Source organism: Podarcis melisellensis (genome assembly GCF_964234715.1).
Source record: "Podarcis melisellensis genome assembly, chromosome: Z".
In the NCBI taxonomy this organism is placed as follows: domain Eukaryota; kingdom Metazoa; phylum Chordata; class Lepidosauria; order Squamata; family Lacertidae; genus Podarcis; species Podarcis melisellensis.
This window is the reverse complement of record NC_138547.1, coordinates 20,063,915-20,087,053: the sequence shown is the minus strand read 5'-3', so window position 1 is coordinate 20,087,053 and position 23,139 is coordinate 20,063,915. Positions and strand designations below refer to the sequence as shown.

Sequence of the window (23,139 nt, the reverse complement as noted above, 5' to 3'; positions counted from 1 at the left end):
GAGGCAGAGCTGCTAAACTTACATCAAACAATACCTACACATACACAGGTGGAAAACGAAGAATGTGCCAATTTAAATAATAATAATAATAATAATTTATTTTTGTACCCCACCCGTAAGACTGGGTTGCAGCTTCAAACAGCTTCAAACCCAGCCAGATGGGCAGGGTATAAATAATAAATTATTATTATATTATATATAAAAGAACACAACAAAACATCACACATTAAAAGCTTCCTCAAACGGGACTGCCTTCAGATGTCTATGGAAACTTGTATAATGGTTTATCTCCTTGACACCTGATGGGAGGGTGTTCCACAGGGTGGGCACCACTACCGAGAAGGCCCTCTGCCAGGATCCCTGCAACTTCTTGCAATGAGGGAACTGCCAGAAGGCCTTCAGAGCTGGTATGCAGGGCCAAAGCCACTTAGGGCTACAAAAGTGCACCCTGGTGGGGAAATGGTCCTGTCTGAATAGCTTTTCTTATTAAATGCAGGCAGCATCCCACATCAGCACCAGCTCACCTCTCCGCTGGTCTCCCAGGACCAGAAGAGGTATGAAGAGGACACAGCATAGTCAGACAAGGGGGAAAAGTCTCAGGTTGTTTGAGAAGGACTAGGGGAGGAGCCTTAGAGAGCAGCGGGAAGGTGGAGACCTTCAGTCCTCACAACTGCCTCATTGGGGCAAGACCTACTGGAAAGAGTTGCTCTTCTCACTAGACCTGGCCTCCTGAGCTGTTTGTTTCTTTAAATAAAGAGCTAACTTCACAGATGCCATTCCATCCCCTTAATCACTTTGTTTGCCCTCTTCTGAACTTTTTCAAATTCTTCACTCTCACAGAAGATGGGTAACATTATTGATTTTGGGGGGTTTGTAAACAGATGAATTTCCCCCTACAGCAGAGGTGCCTAGAATTAACTACAGTACTTGTGGTAATGTGTATGATTAAGAAGCAACAATGCATTAAGCTTCTGTGAAGGCTGTCCAGTGCCCACTTCCTCTCCACCCAGAGGTTCAAAACATCAGGGGGTAACAAGAAAGAAACAAAAGAACCTGGAGATTTAATGAAACTTCTGTGAGCGCTTAACACTTAATGGCTTCACAACTAAGGGACAAAACTTAAACCACAAACTCTTTGCAGAGAAACTTCTAAACTGCTCTCTTTATCCAACCAAGGCTCAGGTAGATTTTTCTCACCTGAAATAACTATCACCCCACTAAGCCACTTCTAGGATTTATCTTCCCCACAGGGAATCAAAACCAGGTTGCCCTGCCTAGCCCCACTCATATAGTTCAAACTCCCCAACTGCCCCACTGATGGTTAGTCCCACTCCCATTAAAAGTCAAAGCCCTAACTATCGCTCTCTGTCTCATGGACAGACAATCCCTATACGATCGCAGGTCCCTGTCCTGCAGCCAAATTAGGAGGAGGGCGCAAGCATTAAGGCGGCGGCGACGCGGGGCGGGCAGGACGAGACGGAAAGAGGAAACAATCATCAAGCAGTGGACGCTCTGAGAAAGAGCGGGCACTCTTTCTGTGGAATACGCTCAAGGTCCAAAGCCTCTCTCCCTTATTAAAACGGTTTTTAAACTCTTCTTAGAAGGTAACTGCAAAAAAACCAACACAAACGCTAATCTCCTCCCCACCCGGACCCCACTCCAAAGCTATGCCATAAAAAGCCGTCGGGCGCGCGAAGCAAGGAAGTTTCTTCCACGGTGGACTCGGGGATAAAGGGCTTCTTTCCTTCGCCCTCTGCGCATCCCGCCCGCGTCCCTGAGAGGTGCCTCTTCCCCTCTCTTTCCGCCTTTGTCTTTGCTTCCTCGCGCCCGTCAAAACGCAGCCGCGTTTGCCTGTTTCGGGCTGTGTGTGGAGAAGAGAATGTCAGCCATCCGGCGAACATCTCGCACGACCTGCTTGGGGTTTAACCACCAACGCCACCCCGCCTCCACTAATTGCAACAGTTCCAAGCAGAATCCATCTAATGATTCCCATAACCTTGTCAGGGGGCGCAAGAGGGCATTGAAGGCAGCCGGGGGCTCCCCCTTCCCTCCGCCGGCCTCTGCATGAAAACAGAGGGGAGGCGGGCCTGTTTGCCCACCCATTCAGCGGATGCTCACAGCGATGCCTGGGTTAACTCTAGAGCAATCGAGGGGGTTGTAATGTAGGCTCAACTTTTGGGGTGAGGGCTTACATTTAAAGATGAGGCCGTGAGGGGGGGGGGTCTCTCCTTTTCTCTTGCAGAAATAAAAAGGAGCAGGAAAGTTACAGCCCTGGTCACCTCACCTCAAAAAAGGGAGATAGTAAAGTTGTAAAAGGTTCAGAAAAGGGCAACCAAAATGGTCAAAGGTTTGGAGCGACTCCTATATAAAGCATTTGGGACTTTTTGGTTTATAGAAAAGAAGACATGATAGAAGGTAATGAAATTGTGCATGGTGTAGAGAAAGTGGATAGATGTTTTTCTCCTTCTCCCTAGGAACTTGTGAGCATCCAATGAAGGCAAATGGTAGATAAAAGGGTGGACTTCTCCACACAGCACAACTATGGAACTCCCTCCTACACAAGACAGTGATGGGCACCAACCTGCATGGAAGAATTGTGGTTTTCCAGGTTCTAGAACAGCCACCAAGGTGCAGAAACCCCCTGCATTTATCCCTGAGCTCCCCTCAACATTTCTAAGCAGGAATCTCCAAATCTGACTTTAAAAAATTCACACAAAAGTTCCTGCTGGATTGGGCCAATGTCCCTTCTATTTCAGTAGCCTGTTCTCACAAAGTTGCCAACCAGATGCCTGTGGGAAACCTGCAAGCAGAATTACAGCCATTCTTTACCTGTGGCTCCTGCATTGCAGGGGGTTGAGCTAGATGACCCTTGGGGGTGCCTTCCAGCACTACAATACTATTGTTCCTTTTCCTTGCCTGTTTACACAAGCTATTCCAGGTTTCATGTCAGAGGGACGCGGGAAGCAAAGAAACCTAAATGGGGGCCCCAAGCTGGATCAGCATGTCACCAAGAATAAGGCTTCATGGCCACAATATTACAAGGATGAACAGAGTGTTCAGCTGGCAGGAGATGGAAGACTGTTCGGCAGCCTGAAAACAGATATGGAAGTGGGGGCCATCTCTTGCATCAGCTGTGAACTAGCTTCTGAGTACAGGTTCCCTTTCTTTTAAATGTATGCCTTTTTGATATACAACTGAAAAACAGTCAAAAGGAAGGAAAATAGATATAAAAAAACCTAATAACCATAAACTCGACTACGTGAAGTACAGAAATTGTTTATATCATCATCAATAGTCAGAAAAAAATAAGGATCAACAGGTCAGAGTTTGCATCTGAATGAAATAGGATCTGAAATCAGATTAATCATCAGAAGGAAGACTGCAGCACTTGGGACTTTTTAGTTTATAGAAAAAGAGGACAAGAGGCAACATGATAGAAGTTTATAGAATTAATCAAACCATGGAGAAAGTGGGTAGAAAAAAGTTTCTCTCCCTCTCTCATAACACTGGAACTCGTGGGCATCCAATGAAGCTGAATGCTGGAAGATTCAGAGCAGGAAAAATAAAATAAATAAACTATGCAAGGCATAGTTAAACTATGGAAAGCTGTCCGGCAGGAGGCAGGGATGGCACCAACCCACATGGCTATAAAAGAGGATTATATTCATGGAGGAGAGAGCTACTAGCCACAATGGCTATGGCCCTACACTCCAGAGCTGGAAACAATAAGTTCTTCTGAACACTAGTTGCTGGAAACCACAAGAGGTGTGAAGGCTCCTGTGGTTGGATTCTGCTTGCTGGTTTTCCACAGGCAACTGTTCAGACTGTATGAGAGCAGGATGCTGGACAAGAAGGGCCACTGACCTGATCCAGAAGGCTCTTATGGTCTTCTGACCAAAAGCCATCAAAAGAGAAAAACACCAACAAGTTGGGGAGGGGGCAGTCTGGAAAAAAGGGAAATTATTTGTGAGGAGGCAAGTGCCCCCCTCCACAGTGGTGTGTGACTCCTTGGATGTTTGCATGATAAAATTATTATGAGCATTTCTGCCTCAAACTGTGGAGGGCAGAGCACAGGCATTGTGCCTAGTAGCTCTCAGGGGCTAATGCTTGCCTGAGAGCAGGCTTTAAGTTGATAGATTGCATTTATATCCCACTTTTTTCCTACACAAGAGCTCAAGGTGGCATGCATGGCCCTTCCCCCCTCCATTTAATGCCTACAACCCTGTGACAGTTGGGTTAGGTTGAGAAGCAGTGAACTGGCCCATGGCCATACGCAGGGAGCTTCATGGCCAAATGGGGCATTTGTACCTTGGTCTCTCTCAGCTCCTAGTCTAACATTCTAAACACTACCCTACACACTTGAGTGGGGTGTGCACTCAGTTCAGGCTCATTCATTTACCTGTTCTCTGCTTCTGCCAAGCCTGGAGGCAAGATTTGCACATATTACTCTTAGGCCCAAAAAAATTCTAGTGGGTTGCTTTGATGTTTTGTTGATAGTAGGCCAGGCAATGGCACGGTTTGACCTCGGATGCCTCTAAAATATTATCTTGCCCCCACCCATACATACCCAAAAGATCACAGCGTACTTAGTTTTCTCTGGAGGTCCGTTCTTAACCTGAAACTGTTCTTAACCTGAGGTACCAGTTTAGCTATGGGGCCTCCTGCTGTCGCCGTACGATTTCTGTTCTCACCCTGAAGCAAAGTTCTTAACCTGAGGTACCATTTCTGGGTTAGTGGAGTCTGTAACCTGAAGTGTATGTAACCCGAGGTACTACTGTACATGGAGATAATCATCCCAGCTGGCATCTATGTGGAAGGACCACAGCTCAGTGGTAGAGAATCTTGCCTTGCATGCAAATTGCCCCAGGTTTAGTCCCCATCATCTCCTGGTACAGTGGGAGAGATTCTCTGCCTGAAATCCTGGAAAGCCTCTACCAAGTCAGCACAGACAATACTGAGCTAGATTAACCCAAAGGTCTGACTCGGTGTAGGGCAGGCAGCTTCCTATGTCCCCATATGTAACGGGCTTAAATTGCTTTCATGCATGTGCTGTTGAGTCAAACTGTTCTTATATATGTAATGGGTGGGTTTGGTGGTTGGTTGGCTGGTAAATTGCTTTAGGGTGCCCCATGGGAATTGATTCATCAATAAGAAAAATGCACCAGTAGAGATCTAAATTAGTATTTATTAATAATCTTCCACACATATCTAATGACAATGAAGAAAAAAGAAACACATAGAAAAAATCAGGGAAGAAACACCAAGCAGATAATTCATAGCAGATAACTATCCATCCAGCTGGGAAGGCTTATTGGAGGAAAAATACCTCCAACCATTTCCAGAAAGTGCATATAGGGGGAGCATGTCACATCTTAACAGAGAGGATGTTCCACAGAAGGGGCAGCCACACCAAAGGCCCTGCTCTAAGATACTTCAGAAAGGGCTTCTGAGGTCCTTTTGGAACTTGCAGAAGAGACTCTCCTAAATATTGCAGAATGGGTAAAACGTAAGGTGGTCTTTGAAAAAAGGTGGTCAGTCTAAATGCACAGCAGGTCATGTTGTTTTTCTTGGGCTGCATAAAGCACTTCAGCCTGGAGGATAAAATACATCCTCCTCAATACCTGGTTTTCTCTGTAAATGAAATCTAACAAGAAACAGCTTCTGAAGTGGTACAGTCCAGGGAAATCCATAGCATAACATGCATATATGTCACTACTTACCAAACATGCACAAACCTTCGCCTACCACGGATGCATGGTAGCTATAATTCGTAAGAAAATCAATAGCAATTACCAGTACGTAATTGGCGGTCTTGTGCCAACTCAGAGTTGTAAATACAAACAAATGTGATCAAAGCTTTGGAAGTGATAAAAGAACAGTAAATCTTGAAATATGAAGTGCAGAAGTTTTTTCACTTTAGTGTCTTGCCTGGCCAATCGAAAAGAAAATAATCAATATCCTCAGAGGGGGCCCCTGCTGCCACCTTTCCTCTTAGTGCCCCCCTAGGTAATCCCTCCACCCCACCTTGGGAATCACAGCTTTTCTTAGTCTGCTTGTCAGTCATTGTCCCCCAAATTATTGGTTTGCAATCTGAGGCTAAGAGAGGCTGTTTTCAACAGCTAACTCTTCTAAAGACTTTTAATGCAAGTCACCCTGGGAAATTGGAGTGTTCAAACTCTGGAAATAAATTTTAAAAACTGGATAGAGTTCTCCTAGTACAACTTCATTCACAGTAACACACTCTCCCTTTTTAGCCGAGACCCTGAATGCCCTGTACTCCCACCTCTCAGAAGAGGTTATTGGGATTTTAAAGTGGTTTTAAGTATTGGGATGGCAGTGCAGAGAAGCCTCCCCAAACACACAGACATATATATGGCAAGTATCTCATTTGAAGGCAGCCACTTAAACTCGTTGTCCACAAGCAACAAATCTGCAATTAAAATGTCCCTGGACTGTACCACTTCACCGTTACTTTTTAGTTACGAATGGAGAGAAATATTTCTTGTACAATATTCTTGGCTGGATTTTATTTGGTCATTGTCTTCCTCGGCGGGTTGTACAAACCCCTGTTCTGAATTAACGCTTTTTATAGGGCAGGGTAGAGGGCGATGTGATGGGTTTATGGAACTGAGGAACGCAGGGGGAGAGGGGGGAGATGGCCTGGAAAAGTTTGGGAACCACTGCTCCACGGTCTTCTTGTGTGTTGAAATGAAAAACAATACATATTACGTTTGCATTCCTGTCATCCTACCCTCTCACTCCCTATCGTTGGCAAAAGGTGGCTTGCACAGAAGTGTTTTGCACTATTTCTGGGAACAGTTGCGCAACCTCAAGCTTTGGTACATCTCCAAATGAAGAGAATCCTAGACCGAAGGGGCAGCCACCGAAAACCCCCCACCATGCACTGCACACCCTTGCAGGTCTAAGGGACTGTTTCCAGTTAGCGGTGCAATAGGGTAAGAGAAGGTGGCTTGTTAGGTATACTGTATCCAGACCTTGTAAGGCTTTGTAGCCACCAGCCCCTTGAACTGAGCCCAGAAGAGGAATGGAGCCCTGCTGTGATGTGTTCCGATGATCCACCCACCACACCGATCGGCATTTTGCACCAGCCAGAGTGCCGTCAAGGGGAGCCCTACACAATGTACAGTACGTGATGTTTTCTAGCCCGGGGCGAAGTACGCATGGACGAATTAAGACAGATAAATCTGCTTCCTGGCTCATTCATACAGCAGCTCTCTGTATCAAACTCCAAAGTTCATGACTTCAAGACATGCAGGGGGCTGGGGGTGGGGGTTGGTGTAGAGAGATAATATGCCCCAGACTGTCTTATATATTTTTTTTTTTTGGTTTTTTTACTCAGGCTAATAAAGGCAGAGGTTAAAAAAAGGTGAAGAGATTTTTTTTTTTTAAGGACACAATTACTTTCTGTATCGAAAGACAGGATTTATCCCATCCATGAGAAATTACCTGGAATTCACAGTACATAAAATCAGTTCTTCTGACTGTGGGCTTTTAAGAGAGCAACCGAAAGCCAGCCGGTTTTGGAAATAGCATTCTTCCACGCACCATTTGTCTTCAAAAGAAATATCTACATATTATTACCATTAAATTGAAGAACAAAGGTCAGAGGCACCCGGGAGAAAACAGGGGCCCGATCCCGTTCTTACTGAGGCAAAATGAACTCCCCCCCCCTGTGGCGGTTGGGGAAATAATCCTCATTCTCTGATTGGCAACTGTCCTGTGCTCCTTCTTAAATAGTTCTGCTCCCCCAGCCGCCCAAACACGCAAATGAAATTTATTTCTTTGGGAAAAACCAAGAATATGAAAGTGACCCTTGTGTATGTCCTTATGCAAGTCTTTTAAGCGATTCTAAAACCAAAGTTAAATGTTCCAAATTTCCAGAAGTATTTTTTTTAAAAAAACAAACCTAATTCTCAGTACAAATCTAACCAAATTGAGTTCTGATTATGCAAGGCTTTTTCATGCTAATAGCAGTTAAATAGGTGCTCATGAAAACTATTAAAGATTCTCTCTATAAACTACTTTGAGGACGTGTGTCTGTGTGCTTTTTTCAAAACCATAAAGAAGTGTATAAATGTTATAAAATAAATAAGATGCAAAGGCAAGGAGGGGAGAAGAGAAGAGAAGACCCAACAGCTACGGGTACCACAGTGTGGATCCATGCTGCAGAAGTTCTGAACAATTATTCTACAGATCCAATCCTGATTTGAATGCTTAGCTCTACGGGCTGCAGAGAAATTAGAATTCAGACTGTCTCAAATATTTCATCTGCAAAAGGGATCCAAGTGTGTCTAAGTGTCTGCGAATCAAGTCCATAAAACACCATCGTTGTTCACCAGGCAATCTGGGGAAAACAAAACAGTTAAGGAGCTGTGGGAAAATGTCTGACTCTCTGGTCCAAATGCCACTTAAACCAGATAACCTCAGCAGAGCAACCTGAAAGCACAATTTGTAAACACACAACTTGGACTTTTTGCTTTAAAAAAGAAAAGAAAAAAAGAGTAGAGATAACAAAAGATCTAGAGAAAGGACCCTGCTATATCTTTTAGTTTCCTCTTATTTCTGCATTATAAATAGCCTTGCTATTTGTTACAATTATTAACCTAACTACATGGCATCTTCTCCTAGTAACGTTTGTTAGGATTCAGTTCTGAGCCACGGGTCGCAAAAAGCAAAACCTAACAATATTGTTTTGCCATTAAAAAAAGCAAATACAAATACACACACCAAGACAGAAAACTCACTCTGGAAAGATTGCAATCTATTTTACAACAGGGACTTTAACAAGTAAGACGCTAATTAACAAATAAATGGCTGGGGGAAAGGAGTGGAGCAGGATAAGGGGAAATGTGATTACAGTGAATGGCCATATGCGCCCACCTAGATATTTCTAAGCTGCTCTCTAATTTGTTTAGTCCACTTAGGGGTCCTCCCCGGTACAAGTCCACTTAAAGTTAGCAGCTGGATCATTCTGTCGTTAAAAAAAGCCTGAAGCAAACACGATCAGAGCGCCATTATTATTATTTAATTGTCTGTCTATAAGCTTATCTCTCATAAACCACTTTCAATCCAAGATTGGAACATTCCTGTTACTAAACATGAAATGTAGTTGATAGCATTCCAGCGAAAGCACAGTCATATAATGGTGGCCGCACTCTTTAAAAATAAATAAATAAATCCGCACAGAAACCACGAAAGAGAAGCTGGCGTACTTCTGAAAAATAATATCTTGAATCATAATAACCAGCCTTGAACACAGTCCAGATGTGCTTGGATTTTTCTCTCTCTCTGCTGTGTACTTCATCCTCTCTGCTTTCCCTCAAGTTGTTGTTGTTGTTGTTGTTAAAAAATGAAAAATTAGTAAGAGGGCTTGCAACAAAAATCTGCATAAAGCTACCAATGAGGAACTGCGCAAGCGGGAACAGAGACAATGTGTGCAAACCTGAAGTTTTGAATTGGGCTTCGGCTCATATGGCAATTTGGTCAGTAAACCGTTTTACCTTTCGAACAACAACAACAACAACAACAACAACAACAGACTCCAGCTGCGGGTAACAGACCATGAGGTTCTTTTTCCAAGAGTAAAATGACTTCTCCATAACGACTGCAGCTGATGCCAGAAGTGCACCCCGCAGGCACCACAGAAAAGGAAATGGTCATGTTCTGCTCAGAAGCGTGGACATGCTCGGTTCAGATCAATGACCTTCAGGTGAAGGAAGGCCTCACAAACCGGCCCGTTAACTTCTCTCCTCCCCCCCCCCTTTAGCTGACCAAGTCTCGTCCTCCACGGAAACTGGACTGACCTATTTCCCTTCCAACAAATAAAGAAGCAGTTGAAAAATGAAGCGTGGCAGGAACCGACACAGAGGGAGAACAGCAAAGTCTGCAAAAGTGGTGGGGGGGGGCCACAGGATTTAAAAATGCCACAGGGAAAGTTTGCAAAATGGCCTTTGTGGGTCTTGATTTTTTAAAAAACCTAAAACAAAACAAAACCTAGAGCAGGTGAAAGAAAAAAGCAGAAAAGTGGAGGTCATCCGAGGTGGTCTAAAAAGGGTGAAGAGTGCAGGCTTCTGGTCCAAGAGGACAAGGGCTAGGAAGTTGCTTTGAAAGGACCCTGCAGGCCCAAGGGGAGGGGCGACATGTTTACATGGGTAGATGTGTGTATAAAAAGACCCTTAACGTCTTCAGTGGGGATTGCCTCCTGATAAAATATTCCCAGCTCAACAGTGCCAGATCACAACGTTTTAAAAAGGAGGCATCAAACGTAACGATTACCAGCCCTATAGGAAAGGATCATAGAACTGTAGAGTTGGAAGGGACATCTAGCCAAAGGAAAAGGGGTAAGTGAGAAAACCCAACATAATGTTATTTATCACCAAGCTTTAACTCCTGGGGCTTAATCCTGACACTGAAAATGTACAGGACACTCAACATACCACAGAATATCTGCTCTAGCACTGATCAGTGCCGGACATTTGCTATGCAGGCTTCCTCAATGATTCAAGCCGTACTGAGCCCAGGTTTAGGGAAAGATGGTCAAAGAAGTGCCCTGGATTGAAGGCAGGTTAAGCCCCAGAAAAGCCACCCAGACTGGAAAGGGCTAACAGTGCAAAACTTAGGCTTAAGTTAGATGCAGGCCTTAAGACTATCCTGTCCTCATGACCAACATTCCCCCGCTGCAACATCAGGAGAGCTATTTTCTTAATTGTTTTTGGCTGTGCCGTCCTTCCGAAATGCAGAATATTGTTTATGTGACAGGCTCGCTCCACTGAAAGGACTTGAGGAGGAACAAAGGATGGAGAAACCCATACGGCTGCAACTGGGTTATCCACTGAAGAAGAGTTAAAAAAAGAAAAGCACCTATAAATCAGAAATCCTTATCTTAGCCCCAGCAATTTATTCATCGCTAATCTCCCCACATCAAGAGAAAATCAAAAGCTACTCACAGGGCAAACAGATTATGAAGCTACACAGCAACTTCACTCCCAAGGGAATAAATAACCTTTAAGGAGATCGATCTGCACATAACATCAAGGAGGGGGAAAGACCACACACAATCCCACCCCACACATGCTCTTTGCTTGTGCTGCCGGGAGAGTGCAAAGCTAAAATGAAGCAGCCACCACTCTCGCTGTCAGGTGGCATTTAAAGCACCACAAAGAATAAAGGTGATGGAGAGGCAACTAACCTCCTTACTCAGCAGGGACCTTAATCTGCATTTGGCGAGGACTCTTGCAAGCCTAAAAGTAACCGCCAGCTTGGGAAATAATTGGAGGTAAAGAGTGATAAACCTGATTAATAAAATGCAACGCGCGATCCAAAGCAAGCTATTCGGAAAACAGGTCCCACAAGTTTTGCTGTCTCCCTATGAAATGTGCACAGCACTACATCCATTTATGGCAAGAGATGGCGGTGGTGGCAGGCGGGCGGGAATAAAAGAGGCCAAGGCTGGGTGTGCCTTTGCAAGCTCTGGTTCAGGGGTAGCCAACATGGAGGCCACTGGCACCGCTGGTTGGGTCTGCTGGGAGACCAGTTACACCTGGAGAACACAGCGCAGGGTGCCCATGCTCTTGCCACAAGCATTTTCGTTCAGCCAATGTGCCACTCCGTACAATGGTGTAGATTACCCTTGGGGGTCTCTTCCAACTCGGGGGTTCTGTGATTCTACGAGCATGAGACCCAATGTGGTTGTTAAGGGTGTTGGGCTTTTGTCTGGTGGGCTAACCAGCACCTCTGGCTATGCAGTGTAACACGGTTGTTTTGAGGGTGTAATATGTTGGGGTGAGGGAAGAGAACTATGTACACACTATCCTGAGCTTCCTTCGAGAAAGGGGGGCTAAATATGCAATAAAGAAATTAAATATTCCCAGTCCCTTCTGAGCTTTTATTATCACTGAGTGATCCAGCCAAAGTTACTTTTTGTTTTAACAGAAAACAATTTCGGCATTTGCTTGAAATGAATGGGTCTAAAAAATGGTGGCAAGGGTCAGCAAACTTTTTCAGCAGGGGGCTGGTCCACTGTCCCTCAGACCATGTGGGGGGGCAGGACTATATGGGGGGGGGGGAGAGATGAACGAATTCCTATGCCCCACAAATAACCCAGAGATGCATTATAAATAAAAGGACACATTCCACTCATGTAAAAACACGCTGATTCCTGGACCGTCCGTGGGCCAGATTTAGGAGGCGACTGGGCCAGATCCTGCCCCCAGGCCTTAGCTTGCCTACCAATGTTCTAGTCTGTATGATAAGGGGGTGGGGGAGACAAGCTGGCAGTCTTCTCTTAAATTGCTCAGTAAAAAATAAACCTGTTTCCAATTTGCAGCATTACGGGAAAAGACACAGGGCTAACAGATCTATTAGTGTGCAGATGGCACCTAGCTTTTTAAAACTTTATTAATGTTATTTGATAAATAACTTATTTGAGTAGTTTTGCTTTCTTGGGTAGATCTATCATGTCACCCACCACCACCAAAGTTCTTACTACGGGTCTTATGACTGGGTTGGTGAGGGAGAGGAGACATTGCCGTCTGTCCAATAGAGCTGCAGTCCATTTTCCAGTAAAACGAAAATGAGCTTTTCTATACTTGCCCGTAAGCAATTCATTACCCCTGCTGTCTGCACCAGCAAGATTCAGCTGTTCCATTTTGAAGAAAGTGGGCTTTACCACCCAGTGATAATGTGAGAAATAAATATTATTCAACAGCTCAGATTGCAATTCTTAAAAATTGCAACGGGACTGGAAGTCACAAATGCAAAGGCCTAATTCAGCTCCGCTGACATCGATGGGAAACCTTCCCATTAGTTTCCACAGAGGGCTGGATACAGCCCAAGAAAAGTATTACAAAGGGAAATGGTAATCAACTGCTTACAAAGTATATTCTTTAAAATACACACTTGGGTACACTAGTTTGCTTCTCTTCCGCAATCTATCTAATTTCTACATCTGAAACTCCCAAAATGTTTCCCACGGAGTGGGGAATGCAAAATTGATACAGCATATTCAGGGATGGCACTCCAAGGGGAATTTAAATGCTTTAAAGGATCTAAAACCACTTACTCCCTAAAAGTCCCTAAAATGACTTCTTGGGAAGCAACTGAAATGTTATGGTCACCGTTCCAGGTATTAGGCGTGCAAAATTTTAAATTCTATCTATTTCCACTTTGTCCTGGGCAGAACTGATTCTTGCTGTGTGTATAAAAGGGCAAAAAAAAGAAGGTGGTGGAGACATATAGCAGACGTGAATCAACTTTTGACTCAGGGAGACCCGAGCAATGAACCCCATTTTCTCTGACTCAAAAGCTTCTATGGGTCAGCATTGATGCATCGCCCAAGATGCTTGCAAGCACCACACAGGTACCACTTGCCTTACTCACCAGTAGTTTAAGGCAAAATCTGGACAGTGCCCCTTCCATGAAAATGGGGAGGGGGAGCTGCAGGACAGAGCTCAGGGTAGCATAACTGCCGTGCTTATATCGCCGAGCTGCATTTTGAGAAAGCAGGACAAAATGGCGGACGGCTCAAGTCTTCAAACCGAAAGCAGCCCGATATGAGAATCACGCCTACACGCAAAGGGGCTCTTTCTGTGCTGGTTGTACATTTCACCGATCAACATGCACAGAACTTCTTGCCTTCCCCCCACCCCACTGTATTATTCCACCCCTACCCAGCACTTCACCTCCCAACATGTATCATAAAGACACAATCAGGCAAAAGCAACACTGGACTCGGCTGCGATGAGTCCCACATATAATTTGTGCGTGCCATTTTGTACAGGCAGAGCACCCCTGTAACTCTAATGATTAAATGCCTTTGCAAAATCATGCAGTAGTTTATTAAGATCCCAAGTTATCAATTCAGTATCTTTGTTGTAAAATTTTATGGGAGGCTTGGGTTGTGGCCATCCACAACGTTTTTCCAGACTATGAGCCTCTGGGACATGGATCAATTCATGCTTTCTTTCGTTTTAATTATATTTATTTGTGCTTTCTACCTCAGCCTCTGGATAGGGAAGGCTGACAATCTAACCCATTCATTATCAAATGAAACAAATATTAAACAAAGATGCTAATGCAAATCTGTCTAAACCTGGTTAAGCTCAAACACTGTAATTTTAAAATCACTTGAGAATATGATTCTAAACGTACATATTCACTAGAAATAAGTTCTGGTGAAACCGGTAGCTTTTCCTCCTGCATAAACACATTTTAGCATCCTACTCCAAGCGACATTGTAGTCCATAGGACTACAGTGCTTCAATTTAAGGATCTTTTGGATTGGGCTGCAAAACAGATTGTAAGAATGAGACTCGCTCCTTAAGGAATTAGGGATCCTTAATCGTATATAGCTGAAGCCAAGATTAAAACCTCCTTGCTTACGTTTCTTTTTGTTAAAGGATCATATGAATCTGATTTCAAGGAAGCCATCACCACTCCTATAAAAGTGCACTGCATTTGACTGTTGCTTGTAAAATAATAATAATAATAATAAAAAATGTTGATGTGGAAACTTTACTACTAGTGGCAGAAATTTTATTGCCCAAACAAATGAAGTCATTGTTACATCACCAGAGCAGGCATGAGCTACTCAGGGAGCGATAAGTCTTGAGTTCCTTTACAACTGGATTCTAGGAAGGGAAGGACCTGATCCTTGTCTTCATTTTAAACTCATGGCCTCACCACTAAGAATGTCAATACAGGCGCCACTGGTGAGATAGACACTGGCTAGCTAAGGAGTGTGCCAGGACAACCAGCACACAAGATACCTAGGTATTAAAAAAGCCCATAAGTCCAGCTGAGTCAACCAGCTGCAGGGGGACAGACACAGAATGGGTGTGTGGCAAGGGTAAAAGTCCAATGCCCACCAACTGAGCAACTGAGGTTCAGTTGTTAAGTGGAGAGTCCCATCCAGTGCATTGGGGCTTCCCTCAAATAAGCATGGTTACACCTGAAACACCAGAGCAAGTATCTCATGTCTCATCTGCTCTAGCTAAGCAAAGAGAAAAGAAACATTTTTTTTTAAAAAAAAATTGCATATGCATACCTTTATATAAAGGCCCGTACTGATCAATTCTGTGTTTAAATTATTTACATCAATTGCATTTTCCAACCTTCTGTTTAGAAAGTAGCTTGCAAAAGTTTTTAACCGCTTGCTATATTTGTCAACCAACGATGAGATCTCTCTTGCGTGTAAATAATATTTGCAGCACAGCTTAACTCAAAATGCAGTCTCAGTTCAGTCTCTAAAGGGGTGAGAATTCAGAAGTGGGAGCTCATCCACATTTATGGACACAAATTTACTTACCTTAATTTACGCCTGCTGTTGTCAGCATTTCTAGAAACTCGCTGTAGCACACAAAATACAGACAACTTTTTATATATAAAAAATAACGACACTGAAACGGCCCTGATCATTATAAAGAGACTCGGTTATTCAAAGTGGGGGGGAGGAGGGGGGAGATAAGAGCAAATTTAAATATGAATAATCATAGCTCCATATCTCTAATGGATCGCTAAATCACCTTTCAAAGTCCTGGTTTCAGAGCATAGAAATTATGGCGCAAGCACCTTCCCCGATGAGTCATGGGAGAAGCAACGGCAGTGAACTCTGCCAGAAGCTCGCTCAAAACAACAAAATAATGCTACATTCATGCAGAGGACTCCCAACTGTATTAGGAATCCAGAATGCTGCTAAAGCCAATGAAATCAACATTTCTAAACGATACCCCCAAATCCTGACATTCAGTCAGACTGAAGAAAGATGCATCATGGTCAGGACTGAACAAATTGACAATTTACCCCAAGAAAACTGGGGTAAGTTTTTTTTTGGGGGGGGGTTAATATAGTTTTTGCTTTATCTACACTTGATCAGCAAGCTCAGCAGACAGGTTGGGTATTTACCTGCGAGTAGCTCCAGAGCAGAGTGGGCCTTGAACCAGCAACCATTAGGACGAAGCCGTCCTTAGGACCCCTGCCCTGCACCAATTCACACCCAAGGAAATTGCAGGAGGAGATGCAAAAGGTCATGCAATCCACACACACCTCAAACCAGGCTAAAAAAGAATACTGGTTGCAATCCTTCCCTCTTCTTTTTGCAAACCCGGGATCTTACCCCTCCAATCTGCCTGCAAGTGTTTTGCAAAACCCTACCGGCCCTCGGCGAGGAATGTCTGAGCGCGTTAACCCTTTACCTCATGTCTCCGTAGGCCCCCGGGTAGCCCTCCATCCACGGGGTGAGCTCCGTCTTGATGCAGCCGGCGGCAGGGGCGAAGGGCATCCTGCCCACTACGCCCCCGGGATACCACACCTCGGACGGTGGGAGCTCTGCGCCTTCTTGTCCAGACGGCGGGCCCTGGCTCCTGGCGTAGCCGAAGGAGGCCGGGGGTGCGCCTTCGTAGAGCTGCCCTTCCTCGGTGAAGAAGGGGTGCCAGCCGGGGCCAGGAGGACCGGCATAGTGGGGCGCCAAGGCAGCAGGCACGTCCCCAGCGCGCCGGCACTGCGGCCCCCAAACGGCACCGCCGGGTGCATACTCCAAGGGGCTCTCCAGCTTGATGCGCCCATGTGAGGCCAGGGCCAACTGGAAGTTGTAGTAGTCTCGGTTCGGGAAGGCTCCCGACGGCTCCTCCAGCTCCGGAGAGCTCTTGTAGAGGCTCAGGTGTCCTGGCACGTCCATGGCCAGCGCGCCCTCGCCGCCAGCAGCGCCGCCGCCAGTGCTTCCCTCCTCGGCTTCCATGATCTTGCAGCCGCCCAGATTCAGGGGTCGAGCGTGCGCGCCAGCGAACATGCAGTCGCCGCGGGTCGCCGCCACTTCGCCGACGCCGGGCGCATCAAGCGCTTCCACCGCCAAGCCCATGGAGGCGGAGACGGCTTTGCACAGCTCCTTGGCGCTCTCCCCCAGGTAGTCAGTTTTGTCAGATGGGGCTTCCTCGCCTCCTCCGCGGGGCTCGCTTCCTTCTGCCGCCTGCAGAAGACTGCTCTCACCCAAGATGTCTTTAAAGTCCCCCGGGCAACTCTGGAAAGAGGGGCCTCCCAGCAGGGCCAGAGAGGACGGGGCGGACGAGGACGCGGACTCCTCCCGCTCATCGGGGGACTGCAGCGTTTTGCTCACCTGGGGCTGCTCCTCCAGCGGCAAGTAAGTGGGCGAAGCCGGGTCTTGCTGGTGGGCGCTGGGCTCTTGCAAGTGGGACCCCGAAGAAGATGACCCCGCCGTCGCGGACGCCGACACCTGGTGGCTGGGGCCAGCCTCCTCCCGCAGGGGTCCGGGGCTCTGGAACGCTTCGCGGACACTCTGAAACAGGTTCTGGAAGGCACTTCGAAAAGCTTTCGCCGGCGGCCGAGGATAGACTCTGCCCAGACCAACGTGCACCTCCATGATCTCTCCTGTGGCTGGACGGCAAGGGGAGTGGGGGACAGCCCGCTGTGTTTTTCTCTGGCTGCAGGTTGGTTCTGGAGACTCCTCGACTGGGCGGGATGTCAGCTGCGAGAACCGGGCTTTTCTACCAGCTTCCGACGGCGACCAGCAGAGCCATCCCTTGGGCCGTCGGGGCACGCGCGAGGCGCTCCTAAATTGGAGCAGGTGCAGTTGTCAGTGGTGTGCGAGAGAAAAGCCGGTCGGCCCTGGCCTCTCGGGTCCGCCGCCTCCCGCCTGGGGAAACGCAGAAGTCAAGGCGCTAGTCCGCTGTTTTTTGTTGTTGTTCTTTTTTTGTTTTTTTCAACTTTCCCAGCCGGAGCGAAGACGCAGCCGTTGGCAGTTGCTGCTGTTGCAATTGCAAACTGATGCCTCTCTTGCAGGGGTGAGCTGAGGTTACAGCCGGGAGAGAGAGAGAGCGGCTGCTGGCTGGAGGCGAGAGAGCGCCGCGGCCCGCACACCCCCTCCTTTCCTTGCAAGCTCCGCCGACGGACGGACGCTTTGGAGGCAAGCTGGGCTGCCCGGAGAAGGTGAACCCGGGCGCGGAGGGAGGGCGGAGACGGAGGCTGGCGAGCCGGCAGGCCTGGGAGGAGCGGCGGTGCTGGTCGCCCAATCGGCGCAGCGGCCGAGGAGATCCCTTGAATCCGGGGCGGAGAGAGCAGCAACAAGTCGCGGTTGGTGGGATAGAAGCAGTAAAAGTAAGTGGCTTCCCTAGGCTGGCCACGCCGCGCGCTCCCGCGCTCGGCTCCGCTGCTGTCGCCCGGCGCGCCTCCGGAGGATCGTGGACAGGGCGGGGGAGAAGGAAGCCGGTCCGCCTTCGCTCGGGTTTTATGCGCTTCCCTTCCCGCCCCTTTGGACTCCGATTCCGGGGAGGAGATTGGCTCCGCACTCTTGCTCCGCCTGAAAGCGCTGCGCCGCGCCTTGCTCGCTCTCGCTTTCCCCCGCTCGGCAGTCTGACTCGATGGCCTCAAGAGATCCCAAGCTGCGCTTTAACTGCGCACAGCGGGCAAGGTTGCGCCTATCCGGGGCCGCTTGGCACTACTGTGCCTTCCTGGCGACTGCTCGGCACATGTGCATGCCCAGTTCCACCACGTGCCGGACAGCGGAGCTTGCAGAGAAGCCTCTACACACGGGAGCGCGGGCTCAGAGCTCACTCAAAGCGCACGCAAAGCCTCAGATACCGATCTAGGTATCGCTTGGCAGTAGCGAACGTTCGACGCCGCTGTAGTCGCTACAGCGCTTTGCAATCATGGTGGTCCTGTATAATGGTTAGAGTGTGGGACTAGGACCTGCGAAACACCAAGATTCCAATCCCCACACTCTGCCATGAAGTTTTGGGTGTAGCATTGGGGAGCCGGCACTGCCTCTCAGCCTTACCTCACAGGGCTGTTGTGGGAATTAAATGAGGGGGAGACTTATATGTGCTGCTTGGAAATAAATGCTCTAGCCATCCAGCTGACAGCAACACTGGAGTGTTGATCACTCCACACACGGGTGTTCGAGCAAATTGGGGCAAGGCTTGCAACTTGTGGGGTGTTTCCAGGTGGCTGCTTATTGTGGGGTGGCTGCTGCAATGGCAGGCCTTCCTTAAAAACCTCCTATTGAGTTTTTGTTACATGCAAAAGCATATCAACACTGAAATAAAGCAGGTAAGCAATGAAGAGAAAGGAAAAAGACAACACATTGAAATAGCAACAGCAAATCGGCCTTTCTAACAAGTCTTGCAAATCTGGAATTACACTGAGTGAGTGAATGTATTTCTGTGGGTTCGTACACATTTCTGCTTGTCCCGCTCCTCTCCTTGGGAAAAGGATTCACTGCTGAAATGGAGCAAATGTCAGTTGGTTTTTCTGCAGGTTGACGTTAGTTCCAATACAGTGGTAAAGAGCGAGTTTTCCTGGAGAAAGTGGTTGGGGCAGGTAGAATACCTCTTGGACCTGTGCACCAGTGGAAGTGTGAGCAAGCTCAGAATTTCTTTCCATTCAAATGAATTCCCAAAGCAGCTTACAGACCACAAGTACCGTGTATTCCGGGTCTACTGGCCGCAATAAAGTTCTTTTTGTGTGTGACAATAAATAGCAAGAACATAATGGAACATTAAAGGTACAACGTAAGTCGTATAAATTAACAAATCATCAGTGAAACAATTGCAATCTATAAAACGCTATTAATAAACCAGCAACTAAAAAATAAGCTGAACACCACAGCTACAGCATAGGGCATATTATATGACTCCCCGTACTAGATAATCTGATAATGCTGATGCTCCTGACTTAGACCTTGCTACATTAACCCCTGTGCAAGTGTGCTCATTCTCTGTGCCTATTTTATAGTTTGTTTTCCTCTTTTTTTCGATTTCCACCTGCAGTTACAATTGTTTTCTCTTTTCTATATACAGTCGCACCTTGGAATCTGTTACGGAAGTCCATTCAACTTCCAAAATGTTCGAAAACCAAATCGTGGCTTCTCATTGGCTGCAGAAAGCTCCTTCAGCCAATCAGAAGCCGCAGAAGCCCCGTCAGATGTTCGGGTTTCAAAAGAGCGTTCGCAAACTGGAACAATCACTTCCGGGTTTGCGGCGTTTGGGAGCCAAAACGTCTGACTTCCAGGGCGTTCGGGATCCAAGGTACGACTGTACTTTATAAAATGAAAATAAATACTTTGAAAGGAAAAATTAGACACAACAGCAAACCAGCATAACCCCCAAAAATCGTATTTCCCCGATTATCAAATGGTATTGAAATACGACAATAAAGATTGAGAAGCCAGAGGGATTAATATATTCAAAGAAAGGAAACAATCTGCAATGGGATTCTCAGGTTGAGCCACATCCCCAGACCACCCACCTGCATGCCTTATTTATTTATTTTGCAGCAGCTGTGCTCTGTCTGACTTCTATAACACTGGAACTCATGGGCATCCAATGAAACTGAATGTGGGAAGATTTAGGACAGATAAATTTCTCCTTCACGCAATGTGTAGTTAAATTATGCAACTCCCTCCCACAGGAAGCGGTGATGGCCTCTAATTCGGATGGCTTTACAAGAGGATTAGACAAATTCATGGAGGAGGAGAGGGCTGTGGATGGCTACTAGCCATGATGGCTATGCTTTGACCTCCATTGTTGGAGGCCTCAAGGCTTTTGAGCACCAGTTGCTGGAAACTGAAGGAGGGCAGAGTTGCAATGGCGCTCGGATCCTGTTTTCCCACAGGCATCTGGTTGGCCACTGTGAGAACAGGATGATGTACTGCACAGGCCACTGGCCTGGTATAGCAGGCTCTTCTCACTTATTCTCTTGTGTCCAAGGCTTGCTCATAGGCTTCCCATTGGAGAAGCTGGTCGGCTGCTGTGAGAACAGGTTACACCATGGGTAGGCAAACTAAGGCCCGGGGGCTGGATCCAACCCAATCACCTTCTAAATCTGGCCTGCGGACGGTCCGGGAATCAGCGTGTTTTTGCATGAGTAGAATGTGTGCTTTTATTTGAAAGGCATCTCTGGGTTATTTGTGGGGCATGGGAATTTGTTCATCCCCCCCAAAAAAAATATAGTCTGCCCTCCTCAAGGTCTGAGGGACAGTGGACAGGCCCCCTGCTGAAAAAGTTTGCTGACCCCACTGGTTACACCAGTGGCAGGATCCAGCAGGCTCTTCCTATATGTTACTGGCATCAAAATGCCAAGCTGCATCTCCCAATACCCCTCTTTAAATCTAGATTAAATATCTGCTAGGTGGAAACCAGTTACCCAGATTTAAATATCTGTTAGTTAAGTGGAAACCAGTTACCCAGAGTGGTAGTGATATAATAATAATAATAATAATAATAATAATAATAATAATAATAATAATAATAATAATAATATATTACTTATACCCCATCCACCTGGCCGGGCCTCCCCAGCCACTCTGGGTGGCTTCCAACAGGATATTAAAAACACAATAAAACATCAAACATTAAAAACTTCCCTAAACAGGGCTGCCTTCAGATGTCTTCTAAAAGTCAGATAGTTGTTTATTTCCTTGACATCTGGTGGAAGGTTGTTCCACAGGGCGGGCACCACTACTGAGAAGGCCCTCTGCCTGGTATCAAACATGTTTCCTCCAGGCCAGTGTAAATAAAATATATCCTTTTTTATTACTAAGGAGCTGTTTTATGAAGCTTGTGAGGCCAGTTTGAGTCCAGGAAGTGTTCTGTCTTGTGCTCTTAGTACAAAATTCCCTCCTCTGGTTTCCGTGCAAACTGTGAAGTAGGGTGTGATCTCCCACTACTCCTATAGTCCAGTGGCTTTCTTTCTTTTCTTTTTTTTAAATAATATTTATTAAAGTTTTAAGGGGTACAACAAGAAAAAGTAAAAAACATCATTTTAAACAAAAAACAATACAACACATCCCAATAGGTAAAGAAAAAAGGATAAGATACAAAAGAAAGAAAAAACAAAAAAACCAGAGAAATAAAATCCATTAAACAAAAAAGAAAAAAGAAAGAAAAATACAGCAAATCTTCCCATTACTTATCTTTCATTAGCTTATTTCCTTGACCTCCTCGCACCTCCCTTTTTTGTATTCTAGATCGGTTATCCATTTCAGCAAATCCTTTCCCTCTTTTCAAATTTTAGTCCTGTAATTTATCTTAGTATAATGTAGCTTTACTTTCCCTCCTTTCACCAATTAACAGTCAGTTATTCCCAAATCCTTTATATCATTCCTGCTAAAATCACATAACATCATTCCAACATCCTTCTAACAGTCATTAATTTTACAATGTTTCTGTAAATAGTCTTTAAATTTATTCCAATCTTCCTCCACCGACTCTTCTCCCTGGTCTCGGATTCTACCAGTCATTTCCGCCAGTTCCATGTAGTCCATCACCTTCATCTGCCATTCTTCCTGGGTGGGTAGATCTTGTGTCTTCCAGTACTTTGCAATAAGTATTGTTGCTGCTGCTGTGGCAAGTTCTGTCCTTCTTTGGCACCAATTGGCCGACCATGCTTAGGAGAAAGGCCTCTGGTTTCTTCAGAAAGGTATATTTAAATACCTTTTTCATTTCATTATAGATCATCTCCCAGAAAGTCTTAATCCTTGGGCATGTCCACCAAAGGTGAAAGAATGTACCTTCGGTCTCTTTACATTTCCAACATTTATTATCGGGCAAATGATAGATTTTTGCAAGCTTGACTGGTGTCATGTACCACCTGTATATCATTTTCATTATATTCTCTCTTAAGGCATTACATACCGTGAACTTCATACCTGTGTATAGTCCAGTGGCTTTCAACCAGTGTGTTGTGGCACCTTGGTTGAATGATGGTCAGGGGTGCTGCGGGCAACCCTGGCCTCCGTCCCTCTTTCCTTCCCTCCCTCCTCTGATGCCCTCTCACGTCTCTGCCTCCCAAAGGCTTGCACAGCTGTTTGCTGCAGCAGCCCTGGCTACAAACTCCCCAGATGAATGGTGCCTCTGGGGCTGGCCAGGGGGTTCTGGCTGCCAGGAGCTGAATAAGCAAGCAAGTGGGCGAGGGAGCCCAGCCAGCCAGTCCATCAGCCCTAATTTTATGGCCTAATTTTATATGTTGTATTTTTATTTATATTTTCTAGGAAAAACATGCCTACTTGGGCTCGTCGTTTAAATTTATTCCCACTCTGTGGGCAAAACACACAAAACCTGCTTAAGTTTAGGTCCATTTTTTCTTTGTTTTCTTTAAAAATATGAGATATGG

At 46.1% G+C, this 23,139-nt stretch overlaps 1 protein-coding gene across 1 annotated transcript in view; it reads right to left on the bottom strand.

The window, feature by feature from the left end:
* AR (androgen receptor) overlaps positions 1-18,851 on the bottom strand; it is a 221,305-nt gene extending 202,454 nt beyond the window's left edge. The window contains exon 1 of the mRNA XM_081897808.1: positions 16,212-18,851. Coding sequence (XP_081753934.1) covers positions 16,212-17,392 — 1,181 coding nt within the window. The 5' untranslated portion in view covers positions 17,393-18,851. The remainder of the gene's footprint in view (positions 1-16,211) is intronic.
* Between the last annotated feature and the right edge of the window lie 4,288 nt (positions 18,852-23,139).